Source organism: Pituophis catenifer, unplaced genomic scaffold, assembly GCF_029215685.1.
Source record: "Pituophis catenifer annectens isolate HBS135680 unplaced genomic scaffold, rPitCat1.0.hap2 SCAF_7, whole genome shotgun sequence".
Lineage (NCBI taxonomy): Eukaryota > Metazoa > Chordata > Lepidosauria > Squamata > Colubridae > Pituophis > Pituophis catenifer.
The window spans coordinates 60,479,439-60,493,799 of record NW_027256887.1 but is presented as its reverse complement, the minus strand read 5'-3'; the positions used below and the strand labels follow the sequence as shown (position 1 = coordinate 60,493,799).

General features: G+C 41.6%; 2 protein-coding genes across 7 annotated transcripts in view; one reads left to right on the top strand and one right to left on the bottom strand.

Moving 5' to 3' along the window:
- SGSM3 (small G protein signaling modulator 3) overlaps window positions 1-7,351 on the top strand; it is a 29,142-nt gene extending 21,791 nt beyond the window's left edge. The window contains exons 19-22 of the mRNA XM_070947621.1: window positions 1,200-1,285; window positions 2,503-2,625; window positions 5,370-5,430; window positions 5,656-7,351. Of these exons, the coding sequence (XP_070803722.1) occupies window positions 1,200-1,285; window positions 2,503-2,625; window positions 5,370-5,430; window positions 5,656-5,739 (354 nt within the window). The 3' untranslated portion in view covers window positions 5,740-7,351. The remainder of the gene's footprint in view (window positions 1-1,199; window positions 1,286-2,502; window positions 2,626-5,369; window positions 5,431-5,655) is intronic.
- Window positions 1-14,361, bottom strand: part of MRTFA (myocardin related transcription factor A) — an 84,825-nt gene that overhangs the window by 4,126 nt on the left and 66,338 nt on the right. For 3 of the 6 annotated variants that reach the window (XM_070947619.1, XM_070947616.1, XM_070947620.1), the window contains 3 exons: window positions 11,392-11,574; window positions 11,014-11,074; window positions 7,282-10,227 (listed from right to left, as the gene is read on the bottom strand). In XM_070947619.1, the coding sequence (XP_070803720.1) occupies window positions 9,728-10,227; window positions 11,014-11,074; window positions 11,392-11,574 (744 nt within the window). In that variant the 3' untranslated portion in view covers window positions 7,282-9,727. Of the gene's footprint in view, window positions 1-7,281; window positions 10,228-11,013; window positions 11,075-11,391; window positions 11,575-14,361 lie in introns of those variants that run through there. The other 3 variants (XM_070947618.1, XM_070947617.1, XM_070947615.1) reach the window with 3 other exon arrangements.

The following is a 14,361-nucleotide window of genomic DNA, read 5'->3' as shown; positions in this document are numbered from 1 at the left end:
TGTACAGTTTGATTCCTAAAATAGACATGGAGAAAATCCTAAATAGGCCTGAGTGGCTGTGGCTCCCGGCGTCCCGATATAGTCAGTTGGTGCCATCACTGACTATTGGGGGCGAGTCGTTGGCCCCCACGGAGAGGGCTTGCAACTTGGGTGTCCTCCTGGACACACAGCTGTCTTTAGAAGAACATGTGACGGCCGTGGCCAGGAGGGCTTTTTATCAGGTTTGCCTGATCTGCCAGTTGCGTCCCTTTCTGGATCGGGACTCCCTACGCACGGTCACTCATGCCCTCGTCACTTCCCGCCTGGACTATTGTAATGCTCTCTACATGGGGCTCCCCTTGAAGAGCACCTGGAGGCTCCAACTGGTCCAGAATGTGGCCACGTGGGTGGTTATGGGAGCGTCATGGCACTCCCATGTAACACCTCTCCTGCGCGAGCTGCACTGGCTCCCGGTGGTCCTCTGGGTGCAATTCAAGGTATTGGTTACCACCTTTAGAGCGCTCCATGGCTTAGGACCTGGGTATTTACAAGACCGCCTGCTGCTACCAATAGCCTCCCACCGGCCAATTCGCTCCCACAGAGAGGGGCTCCTCCGAGTGCCGTCGGCCAAGCAATGTCGGCTGGCAACCCCCAGGGGGAGAGCCTTCTCTGTGGGGGCTCCTGGCCTTTGGAACGAATTGCCCCCCGAGATACGGAGGATTCCCGACTTGCGCACCTTCCGCCGGGCCCTCAAAACGCTTTTATTTCATTGAGCCGGGCTGGCCTAATTTTTTAAAATTTTTAAAATTTTTAATTTTAATTGTTAATTCGTAATTTTAAATGTTTTAATGGGGTAGTTTCATTTTAATCTGATGTGGGCCAAAATATTTAATATCTTTTAAAATTGCTTTTAAATTTTATATTTGTGTGTTTTCAGTTGGCTGTACACCGCCCTGAGTCCCTCTGGGAGAAGGGCAGTATATAAATTAAATAAATAAATAAATAAATAAATAAATAAAATATGAGTGACAAAAACCTGTTTTCCTATAAGACTGTGAAAAGCCATCGGTATTGTCAGTGTCCATGGATGTCATTTTGAGATTTAATCATCCCAGTTGCCTCCAGAGGCCCAAAATTGAGAATGTGAATTTTTGATATTTTCTGTTAGCAAAGGGAGGAGGGTTATCCACATATCTTCATTTTTTCTTTCTTTCTGGAAGGCAGTACAGTCTGTGAATATGTCACATGATGCCGCACATGCTCAGATGGATGTAAAACTTCGGTCTCTCATCTGTATTGGATTGAAGTGAGTCATACAATTCTATTTCAAGCTTTATTGAAAAAGCCATGGAACTTCAGGGTATAATTGTCAACCCTTCAAGGCAGATAAGACTTGGAAACCAATGTCATCATGTAGATGAGTGCCACTTTTATTATAAAGCTATAAAATAGTCTTGCAGGTCTGAATGTGCTTCCAAGGGAGTGTGTGAACCAAGGAAGGGCTTGCCTGAGACATTTTCGTCATGTCACACTCTTGTCCCAGATACAGGCTGCTCTTATCTGACTATTACCCTTGTAGCAATTCCTCCACCTCCTATCTTTCAAAGTAATTCTTTCTGCCCTCTACAATAATTTAGTGGTTTATGTCTCTAAGCATGCCAAATGAACTCAGGCTGCTTCTGCAGAATGCTATTCTGTTTGGCCTGGTCCTCCATAAAGTGATAGAGGAATGAGAAAGCAGACCCACAATCTATCATCAAGACATGGCTAGGTGAGGTTGGGAGGTTGCTTACATCTGAAATCTGTCTTGCTGGATTTTGTATGGCATACAGTCATAATTTCAAGATGGAGGAGGAAGTGCTACTGATATGCCCAAGACCCTTGTAATAGCTAGATGCCCTGTTCCACATTGAAGTTCTTTACAAGAAGATGGGTACCACTGATAGGCTGAGAGTTTTTGTGGTCTCCCTTACCACTTAGCTCCTTCCTGGGCTCCTGAATCTCATAGCTGGGCTGGTGATGGATATTCCCAAACTTTGTGCGCTAAAAGATTTCAAGATTTCAGTTTCAAGTAGGGCCAGGGGAAACTAGAAGTTCATGGATACCATGTGCCAAAGCACCTTCTCAAGGGGAGGAGGGACTGCACTGTATCTGGGTTTCACCTCAAAAACAATATGTAACTTGACAGTGGGGGAGATTCACATCAGTCTGTTTTCATGGTCAAGGATGCTACTCAGAGTAAATTCTTTAGTTTAGAATTCACAAACTCTTAACAGTAGGCTGTAGTGGATGGAGTGAGTTAAAATAGATTCCATACACTGAAGTTATATGAATGACTAATTTAAACATCTGGAACTTGGTTCTAATCTTTTCAGGACTCCATTATTTTAAGTTGCATAGAGTTTCAAAAAAATAAACTAATTAAAGGAACAAGATTTCTTTTCCATGTTATTTACCTGGGTTGCCTAATATGATGAAACAAATCCCATAGGTTTGTAACTCAATTTATAACTTGATTTTCAGTGAGCAGGTGCTGCACCTGTGGCTTGAGGTACTTTGCTCGAGTCTGCAGACAGTGGAGAAATGGTTCCATCCCTGGTCATTTCTGCGAAGTCCTGGCTGGGTACAGATCAAGTGTGAGCTCAGGTAAGTGGCATGTTTTTTTCTGCCTTCCATATTACTGTACTACCAGATTGTGTTTTCTGGAAACTACACTCTTACCTAAATAAATTCATACCAATTTGATGCAATGGAGGTACGTATATTGTTTAAATATCTCACACTCCAGTGTCCTTGAGATTCTCTTATGTTGCCCCTCTCTGTAAGGAGGCTAAACCTATTTGAACAGTACAGTCCCAGGGACTGATGACCTGAATGGGATCCAGAGGGAACCAGGGGATATCCGGAGGGCTTTGCTGCACAGGAATGCTGAAACTTTGGTTGCATCTGGAACCAAATGGGCACCTGAAGCATTGGCTTGGACTATGCCTGTGCAGCCTCTCTTGACCCGTCACTCCTAACACTCCCCATGGCTCACGGAGAAGCCGCATGTTCCAAAAAGAGCTAAGAGACACCTAGAGGAAAATGTGAGATCAATCCTATTGGACATGACTTACTGCTGCTATTAAGGTCTACCTTGTGGCTAGAGTGGTTTCTGTTCTCATTGCGTATGTAGAGTGTCACCCAATGACCCCATCCAAGAGGGGTCCTGGGACAGGAGGGCTCATGTGATTATCTTCAGGGCCATACAGAGGAATTTGTACAACACTTGACAAAGTCGCTTGGATTCCTTCCCAATTGGAATCCATGCATGGTGACGGTCCATTAGAGATGTCTAGGTAAAGGTTTTGCCCAGTTATCTGGAAACAGTTCCATCCTGTTGGATCTGATAAAGTGGACAGGGTCTCAATGCTATCAGTGCAAACACCTGTCAATTAGTTCCTTGTCCCTGCTGGCTGGTGAAAGCATCCAAGATGGTGACAGGCAGGTGGGTTCAAGCAGAGATCGATTCCTCACTGCAGGAGGGGATGTTTCCCAGACCTTTCAAGGAGGCCCTGGTTCACCTCCTCCTCAAAAAAACTCTCTTGATCCTATCTAGACAATTTGTCCAGTCTCCCACCTTCCCTGTTTAGGGAAGATGGTAGAGAATGTGGTTGCATGGCGGCTTTAAAGGGTCATAGATTAAACATATGGTCTGAACTCCTTCAGGTCAGGATTCAGGCCCAGTTATGGGAGAGAAGAAACATTAGTCGCACTTGTCAATGATTTCTGACAAGAGTGAGATGGATGAGGTGCATCCATCAACTCAATGCTGGTTGTTGGTTATTACCTATAAAGCCCTCCATAGCATGGCTCCAGGTTATCTGAGGGACCAGCTCATCTCAGTGGGATAAGCCTACCCCATCCATACCAGCAGAGGAGGCATGCTGCAGACCCTGTCAGTCAAGGAATCTCAGCTGGGAGGGTTCAGAAGAGCTTTTTCTGCTCTTGAAACATCCCCTCCCCAAGTAAGAGCTTATCTTCTGAAAGGACTTGAAGACTTGGCTTTGCCAGCTGGCCTGGGGTCCCAATGGGGGAATGGCATTTTGGAAGTGGTTAATGGATTAGTCAGACCCCACTCCTCCCCATGTGCACTTTTCTCCCTTCCTTTCCATTGTCATTAATTGAACTTGATCTAAATTTTAACCTATGTTTTTTGTTTAAACATTTTAATGTTTTATATAGTATTTTATTTGTATGATTGCAAGTCACCTAGAATTGTCTCGGCAAGACGGGATGTAATGTGGGACACTATTATGTCACCAAGACCACTTTCCCAACAGACTAGGGTTCACTGTACTTCTGGCCACCAAACACCAAGTGAGGAAATGGAACTAACCCATTATCATTCTGTACATAAGGTTTGTCAGTCGAATTAGTCAATAGAAAGCCAAAGTTAAAAGGGCACTGCTGAGCATTTGCCATGAATGACAGAGGTTGATTGATAGGTAATTTTGTTTAGAGGCTCAAGGCTACATATTGACTATAGATATAGGAAATCTGGCAAGAAACTCACTGTACACGTATAGGAAAATTAGAATAAAATACATTGACTTTCAGATGCTGAGTGTTCCAGTTTACCTTTTCCTTTGTTCTTTTCACAATAAAAGCCATTTATATAAATATCTCCAGAGCAGAAGCTTATTGTGAACTGGGCTTTTTTGTTCTGTGGTGGTGCAGGGGTTAGAATGCAGTATTGCAGGCTAACTCTCCCCACTGCCAAGAGTTTGATCCTGACCAGATCAAGGTTGACTCAACCTTCCATCCTTCCGAGACCCAGATTTTTGGTGGCAATATGCTGACTCTGTAAACCACTTAAGAGACGGCTGTAAAGCACTATATAAATCTCAAGTGTTATTTCTATTGCTGTCTTTGATTGTCCTGATTTAATAAAACACAAATATTACTGACCCAAATATATTTTCTTTTGCATAAATCAGGTATTTCTTCCCTGTATAATACTTAGTTGCTTATATTTGTGCAGATTGCCTGTTTTTTCCAGTCTTGAGCAGGGATAGATAACCTAAACCTGGATTTTCTGTAGATATCTGTTATTTGCAGCAGACCAAGCAATTGTTTAATAACCATAAATTAAACACGCTTGCTTGGTTTGCGCAACATAGTAGTATGGAAAATTATGTTAGCTGATTTGTGGGCCAGTAGGTCACATTAACACAAATTGAATTTAAATTTCTGTTTATATAACAATTCCTGTATTATATTGCTATGCAGTCTGAATTCGTAGCGGAACTATTTGAGATTGGGGCTTATAGCAATGTTACCCAATTCCATTGTCTATGTTGTCTATAGACGAATCTTAAATCCTAATTGCTGGGTATATTCTATCACAGGGTCCTCAGTAAATTTGCATTCAGCCTTTCTCAGGACTGGGAACTCCCAACAAAAAGAGAGGTGAGTATGTGACCCTGCAACTGTACCTGGATTTCTTAGCCCAACTCAGAAATGTCTTACTATCCTTTGCCTCGCATGGGAGTGGGAGGCGCACGTGATCGTGATTGTGCCCTCAAACCTTTTCTTTCTTAGGGACCATCCGTCTGAAGGCCCCGAATCATACATTAACAAGAATTTGACTTAAGATTGTACACTGTTCATAATCTCTTTGCTTGCTTTCTATAGGAGAAGGAGAAGAAACCGCTGAAGGAAGGTGTTCAGGACATGCTTGTGAAACATCATCTCTTCAGCTGGGACATAGATGGGTGATTCCTTTATGAATCCGTGCTTGGACTTCTTGAATGGCAAATGAATGTTTGGCATATATCCTCTCTTCTCCCAGGCAGTCTGCTGGCCCTTTGTGTTTTATATGTCTTTCTGTAACCTGCCTCCCTCCAGTAAACTTCTACTAATTACGATTAACATTTGGCAGCAATTTGCTATAGAGCAGGATTGAGGACCTGTTGTTCCTGCATAGTGCCGACTATAATCCAAGCAGCCCACCTAATGGTTGGCTGGCCTTCCAAAGGGCCCAGATTTCCCACTCAATAGCAAATAAGAGGAGCATTTCAAGTGGTTGTACAGTAGTGTTACTTTCCTTCATGACCTATGGTTACAAAGAAATATGATATTATATCACTTGGGCCCTGTGCTTGTGGAAGACAAACATTTACTGACTCGTAAGTGTATTTAAAAACAATGGCATAACTAGAAAGTGAAGGATCCCCTAAGGTAACCATCTAGCCGTTACATTTCTTGTGTCCAGGAAAGCAGAGTGATGGTGGAAAAGTTCTGTTGAAATTTGCCTCCTTTGTGGAAAAGGCTTTATTTTGCAATGCAGAGAATGCAAGCTCGCTTTACTAAGAGTCTGATAGTGTGGAACTGGTATTTTTTTTCTTGGTGCTAAGATGCACAAGTGGCTTTGGTACTGCCATAAAGTGCCTAAAAAGACTGTCCGGTGACTGAGGCTGCCATGGGTATTATAAAAAACGATTGCAATAGCAGTCTGTCCTTTTCATTCTGTTCAGCTGTGATCCAGCTTAATTATTTTACCTAGATCAATTTTTTTAATTATTACAAGAGAACTATATTATATTCAGAAATTTATGTATATTTTGACATATCTCTAGTACGGGAAATGGATTCAGGCTTTGAGCTGGCTCAGGGGATAACTGCGGCTTCTATCTGAGGGTGTGAGCAGGGAGTGCAGGGCAGAAGCACTCTCTCTGCTTCATGGTATCTGTATTAGTCCAAATACAAGAAATGAAGAGCACTAGTGGAGAGCACAATCAAACCATTAAATGAAGATTAATCAAGATTGTATCATTTTTGGCTTATAAATTAATGGCTCATCTTGTAACTGTCTAAGACAGGCTAAATGAGAGTGAATTTTTATATATATTAGCCTGTTGTTGTTCTTGTTCTTCATATGAACTACAGAGTATTAGTCTTACTGAGTGGGTCTGACACTTTTGTACCAATATCTCGAGACACTGTATTTCATGTAAGGGATGAATTATATATCTAGATGCAGTGTTTCTAATTCCATAAATAGCACTCTTACAATCACAGCTTTTCCCACCCTTTCTCTTCCTACTTGTGGGAACAGAGGCAAAATATCAAAAAGATAAAACACAGGTATAATTAATGCTGGTAGTGGAGAAAAACTTGCCACTTAAATTTTGTGTCAATAGCAATACCGTGAAGTAGTTCTGTGTTATTCATGTGCTAAATGCCTTTGTCTGTATTTTCACCATGGCAAATACATGTTATTGATAATGCCATGACCAAAGATAAGATGTACAAAAATGATAGAACACAATTTTTTTAATAAAATGGATTTTTCAAATATCTGTAAATGAAAAAATAATTTGATTTATCCATTCTTTACCCTTCCCCAATTTCTCATTACATATTCTTTTCCAGTTGCATGTTCATTCTATGTCAAATCCATAAGCCCTACTTAAGACTCCTCCCTGTGTTGCTAATTACTTTTGATGGGTATAGGAAGAAAATGTGCATGCTGATCTAATACATGTTATACAACTATGATTATCAGCAGAAAAATGCATATATTCAAATTAGAGGCAGATTCTTATTTACTGTATGGGGTAAAAGGAGAATTTAGACAAGATAAATGAGATACTACTTTATACACTGGAGAAAAATGGACTCTGATGTAAATCCCAATTCCCCCTTCCATGACAAGTAATATCTCAAAAGCCTTTTAAGTATTAGTAGTGTTCTGTCAAAGCTTTTCATTTTGTTTTTCTAATTTGTTTATGGTGAATAGTTTCTTCTTTCAGAAACAGACAGTTGCTGTCATAGCACCTTTTGAGATAAAGTCCTCTTGTTTGATAGCTTGTTTACTGTTCTCAGACTGAGGGGAGATGCAAAATGCTCATACTGATCTAACTGCTCCCACCCACTGATATGGTCCTAATGTAGGTTATACAGTTTTATTATCCAAACTATCCAAAAACTAACTATCTTTGCAAACTAGCCACTAATTTATCTGATTGGTTGCATGTCCTGCAGAATATAAAAGATGAATACATTCAGCAATTCTAACAATCGGATTTCTGCAGAATGATTTTTAGAGAAATCAGCTTCACTTGCAGTTATCTACTCTAGGACTCTGGCTAGTCACATAACTGCAACTGACTTTTCAAGATGAGGCTCTTCATCATGAAGGGGGGGTATTAGGATGATATAAACTCTATAAACTCGGAAGTAAAGGAGTTTTTGGAATTCCATGAAACTAGAGTAGTGGGGAAGAAGCTTATGCCAACAGATCCATGAGTTCTTCTCTACGGAAAGGGAGATTGACTAATAATATTTAATGGCATATGCAAAAAAGTTAAACTGGTAATCCAAGGGCAAAGTATGTGTTCCAACCCCGGTTTTACAAAAAGGAGAAGCTAAAGGGAAGCATCACCTTATAATGAATGGATTAATTTGATTAGCTTTCTAGAACAGTTTTATAGAGATATGTACAAGTTTACTAAGTAAAAAATAAAGCCAAGTTTCAAGAGGAAAGACTGGGATTTACAACCACATTTCACAGTAGCAGGGGTTATGGCTACGTAAATTTCCTCTGCATAATAGCACATGCATCTCCATACCAAATGATCTCCTTTTTGGAAGAAAGTTGATGTGTATGTTCCTTGAGGTTCTTATTTTGATTGAAAAGTGTAAAGTGTTGACATCAGCCAAGGTATCCAAGGAGAGGTACAACCACAACTGCTTTAAATGCAGCGATGTAATGCAGAGATTATTTTCCTATGAACCCAGTTGCCAATACAGAGGAAGCTATATTATCTGTGCAAAAACAGGGAGGACAGCTAAATCTCTCTAGAAAGAGCAGAGCATTGCAGCTCAAATGCTGCAGATGTTAAGACTGCTAATCAGTCAGTTCAGAACTCCATTTCTTTAAAACAGCACTAGGTTCCATAGCTGGAACCATTAGAATAATTTCTAAAGGAATTGCAGAAAGCTGAAAATACTGTACTTTGTACAACTGTCTTGATTCATGGCAAATCCTGCCTGGTAAGATACCAGAAACAGAATAATTGTCCCTCTGTTTATTTTACATTGGGGCAATCCAGAACAACGTTAAAGAGCAAGAATTGTTCTCTAAGTTATAATATAATGTGGATTTAACTTTCTTAATAGACAGGAAGCGCATATAATACAGCATTATCAAGAAAAAGTTTTTTTTAACTAGACTGTAACCCTCCAAACTGATTGTAAACTTCATCAGTATGAATTCATCCTAATCTCCCACTTCCTTTCCCAGATGAGTCATATTCGAAGTGAAAATCTTTACAGTGTGGACAAATTAACTTTTTCCAATGTTTTTAATGCTTTCTAACTAGGTAGATTCAACTCCAGGAAGGAGAACTGTATTTGCCAATGATTTTTTTCTGGATCCTTTGCCTAGAACTGTTCCAACTTCTGCCAAGCTGCTTATGTTGAAATATTTGCAGTTACTCATACAACTCTGATGCAATTGCTAAATGTTTGAGGAAAGAGCCACATTTCAACAAACCACTGGAAAAAGTGGAAGCTTTCCTGAGATTGAATTTTCATTCAGAAAACATCATGGGTACTTGCCCTTGGCTCTAGCTTTACAAAAACTGGTCAAAACTGGGAGGGGGAGGAGAGGAAAGAAGGTTCATTAGATGCAATTTTTACTTAAATTCTTGCTCATCTCCTACACCCACCTGTACTCCCTTCAGTTTACTTGGTCAAAAAGTTATAAGCAAGAATCCCAGTGCAGCTGCAAATCATGTCCATCAAGGAAATCTGTGGAGAAGAGGCTAGGAGTTGCAGTACTGAGGGGTGTAAGGCTCATCACTGGCCCTCCTGACAGCTCCAACCAATCCATGCTGTCCAAATTGGGTTCTGCCAAGTCCAAACCTGATCCCCCAACAGACTCGGGGGCAAAGTGCAATTCTGATGTGTCCATAGGTGATGATGGATGGTCCAGGATAGCTGAACTGCTTAGCATCTCACTGTAGAGATCAATTAGGGGCTCAGTTCCATCAGGGACTGCTGTCAACAAAGAGAGACCAGTGGTACTCTCTAAGAAGTCTTCCAGTCTGCCTGGTGGATTAACAGAGTTTGGGTGACTCACAGGCCCCTGCAGACAAAGCTCTGAGGAATGATGATTGCTAGATGGAGAAGGGCATCTTGGGGTAACAGTGGGATCTTTCTTTGCTGGGGAAGACTGCTCTTTGAATTGAGCTGAAATCTCTATTGGAAAAAAGACATGTAAATTAGGTATTACGTACACTCTAACATTAATGATACAGCCATTAACGCCTTACTACTATTGCAGCACTTCAGAAATTATACACATCCTTCCCACCTTCAGAAGACTCCTGATTTCATACCAGTGACAGGTGAGGCTTTCTCTCATGCATCCAACAATCATTTCCTCATTCCATTCACTCACCCTTTCATCTTGTTATGCTTGTTTAAGGCACCATGACTTACCTCAAAAGTTTAGCTTTTCACTTTTGGGGGAAAATGTAAGCTTCTATTAATTGCCTCTAATCATCAGCTATCCATTTCCCCCAGTTCCCACACATGATTTAGAAACCAAAGCTCAAAATGTGACCCAGTATGATCTAACAGCTTCTGCAGACTCTATATACACTGTGTTATGTTACCTTACAACCTTTCTTCCCTGGCAGGCCTTTTTCTTCCATTAGCATCAGTACTGTGTGGGAAGCCTAAATTTCATAAGAACTGGAGCACTTGCAGTCTGCTTCATTCTGCCCCAGCACACTTCTTCCTCCAGCAGACTCATGGTAATGAGGGAGGAATGGAATACTTGCGGGGGGGAGGGGAGGCGCACACAAAGGGACTTTAAGGATTATTTATGGCCCTTTCCCTGGTGCTATAAGGAAAAATGGCCCTTCCCTTGTGAATTGATACATAAAGCTGACAGGCACACTCTTTTAAACGATTGGGCTAAATGCAGTAGAAGCCATACAATCCATCAGAATGACAGACCGGAAGTTCCTCTCTTCATACCTCCATGTTCAATTAAAATATCAAACAAATCATCCATTTGCTGACTTGAGCAGCCATTCTCCTAAAAAAGAAAGAAGGGAGTACGTTTGTTAACGTAGTACATTCAATAGCAATGCAGCAATTTATACATTATAATCATCACCCTGTGGTCAAATAATCAATATAATATAGAACAGGATATGCTAACCAAGAGTTTTACCCACATCTTCTTTTCTGCTATGAAGACTATATATGAAAAAATGGCAGAAGATAACCTTCAATGGTGTAAAGTGGATCGATCCAATATATGAATTCCAAAAATATTAAGATAATTTGCAAAAAGGATAGATCCACACCAAGTGGCTTCCTAATTTGTCCCAGCAAAACAGTTATTCTCACCTCAGAGGACTTTGGTTGCTGTTTCACAGCCTCCTCATAGCCTGGTGGTTCTTTCATCACCACTGAGGTGGCCGGGAGAAGCAGTGGTGACAAAGCGCCAAAGAAGGACGGGCTCTGCTTCTGCTGCTCAAGGTCCATATGGGGTGGAGAAGGAGGAGCTGGAGAGTTTGGCTGCGAGAGAAGCTGTGAGGGAAAAACAAGTAACAAGTCTTTGAAACCAACTACAAAGCAAATGTTCAACAAAGTGTTTGATGATGTTGTCTGGCTGCTCCAGTTTTTACTTTTTTCCTCTTCCAGACAGGATGGCCCATTGTATCACTCACTACCCTTGGTAATATCATTTAGATAATGCAATCTATGCCTCATCCAATTCATGATGGATTTCTTTACCCAGAAAGCTCTGTATTCTCTTATATATTAAAATAATTTTCTCTTAACTCAATAAAGTTTATATGATAAACTTTCTATTAAAAGGCTAGGTAGAATTTCTAAGAAAACTCTTAATAGGACTGTTATATCTACATCATGAGGGACCATAATAGTTACATCTATTTGTTTCACAATATGCACAATCCATCAGAAATATATAAGATTAAACCAGTGATGGGATTCAAAAATTTTTACTACCGGTTCTGTGGACATGGCTTGGTAGGCGTGGCATGACTTGGTGGCCATGGCAGGGGAAGGACACTGCAAAATCTCCATTCCCACCCCACTCCAGGGGTGCAAAATCCCATTTCCTCCCAATCAGCTGGGACTCGGTTCCGAGAATAGATGGGAGTGGGACCAGTCAGAGGTGATATTTATCAGTTGTCCAGAACTGGTCAGAACCTGCTGAATACCACCTCTGGATTAAACCTATTCCTCAAGTAGATGATATTCCTAATAGCACACCTGAATACGCCCACCTTCAAGACAGCAGGCCTTTTTCTGCATACTTAATGTGATGCCTATTCAAAAAGGTCAAATAAAGAAGAACAAAGGAATCAAAAGAATACTGCCGTATGCCTGTATTTGTATCTGAAAACTAAAAGCTCATAGGCCAAAGTGGGTAAATGAATGCCTTAAAAATAGTCCTTGAATTTGTATGTTGTATGTATGCCAATGGAGAAAGTTAGGGAGTTCCAGAAAAACATCTACTTCTGCTTCACTGACTATGCTAAAGCCTTTGATTGTGTGGATCACAACAAATTGTGGCAAGTTCTTAAAGAGATGGGAGTACTAGACCATCTTATTTGTCTCTTGAGAAACCTATATGCGGGTCAAGAAGTAACAGTGAGAACTGGACACGGGACCACTGATTGGTTCAAAACTGGGAAAGGAGTTCAGCAAGGCTGTATAATGTTGCCCTGCTTATTTAACTTATATGCAGAGCACATCATGAGAAAGGTAGGGCTAGAAGAATCACAAGCTGTAATTAAGATTGCCGGGAGAAATATCAACAACTTCAGATATGCAGATGATAACATTCTAATGGCAGAAAATGAAGAGGAACTAAAGAGCCTCTTGATGCGGGTGAAGGAGGAGAGTAAAAAAGTTGGCTTGAAATTCAACCTTAAGAAAACTAAGATCATGGCCTCCGACCCTCTCAATTCTTGGCAAATAGATGGGGAAGAAATGGTGGTAGTGACAGACTTTATTTTCCTGGGCTTCAAGATCACCGCAGATGGGGACTGCAGCCAAGAAATTAAAAGACACTCCTGGGGAGGAAAGCTATGGCAAATCTAGACAGCATACTAAAAAGCAGAGACATCAACCTGCCAACAAAAGTGTGTATAGTCAAGGCTATGGTTTTCCCAGTTGCAAGGTAAGGCTGTGAAAGTTGGACCCTAAGGAAGGCTGAGCGTCAAAGAATGGAGGCCTTTGAACTATGGTGCTGGAGAAGACTCCTGCGAGTCCCTTGGACTGCAAGGCGATCAAACAAGTCAGTCCTAGAGGAGATCAACCCTGACTTTTCTTTAGAAGGCCAGATCCTGAAGATGGAACTCAAATACTTTGGCCTCCTAATGAGAAGGAAGGACTCACTGGAGAAGAGCCTAATGCTGGGAAAGATTGAGGGCAAAAGAAGAAAGGGACGACAGAGAATGAGGTGGCTGGATGGAGTCACTGAAGCAGTTGGCGTGAGCTTGAATGGACTCCGGAGGATGGTAGAGGACAGGAAGGCTTAGAGGAATGTTGTCCATGGGGTTGCGATGGGTCGGACACGACTTCGCAACTAACAACAACAAGTCCTTGAATTACAACTGCAATTGGACCAGAAACTGCCATTGCTAAGCAATGCGCTCTGGAATCGTAAAGCGTAACACCGCATGACCGCGTAGTCTAACAACAGTAATCCAGGCAGTCCTGGTTGTCCTAATTCCACATGTGCGGGTCATTAAGCAGGAAGTGGAGGAAGTCCCAGAAAAAAAATGCAGGGGTGCTGCAAAGTTGTGGGAGAGGCCCTGGGTGGCTCAGCATAGGCTACGTGCAAGTTGGGGAAAGGGGGTGTAGCAGTGTGGTGCAAGCTCAGGAAGGCTGGGGAAAGAGAGCATGGAGTGGGTCCATGTAGGGAGGTCATGGTGGGTGCAAGCAGAGGGGGGAAGAAGGGCATCATGTGTGCAAGCAAAGAAAGATTAGGCCGAGGGGAGACTTGCCTGAGTTACTTGCAACCTTCCCTGCTGGCTTCTCCATTGACTTTGCTTGTGGAAAGCTGGCTGGAAAGGATGCAAATGGTGATCGTGTGACCACAGGGCATTACAACTGGTTGTAAATGTCAGATGGTTGTCAAGTGCCTACATTTTGATCACATGAGCCTGAGAGCATAGCAACAGTGAGAACCTGGCGAAATAGTTGAAATTGCTTCATTCAGCACAGTTATAACTTCAAATGATTGCTGAACAAATGGTCATAACTCAAGGACTACCTGCACAGATATAGGCATAACTAAAACCTGGTGAACTAGGATAAATCAGGGAGACATAGTTATTA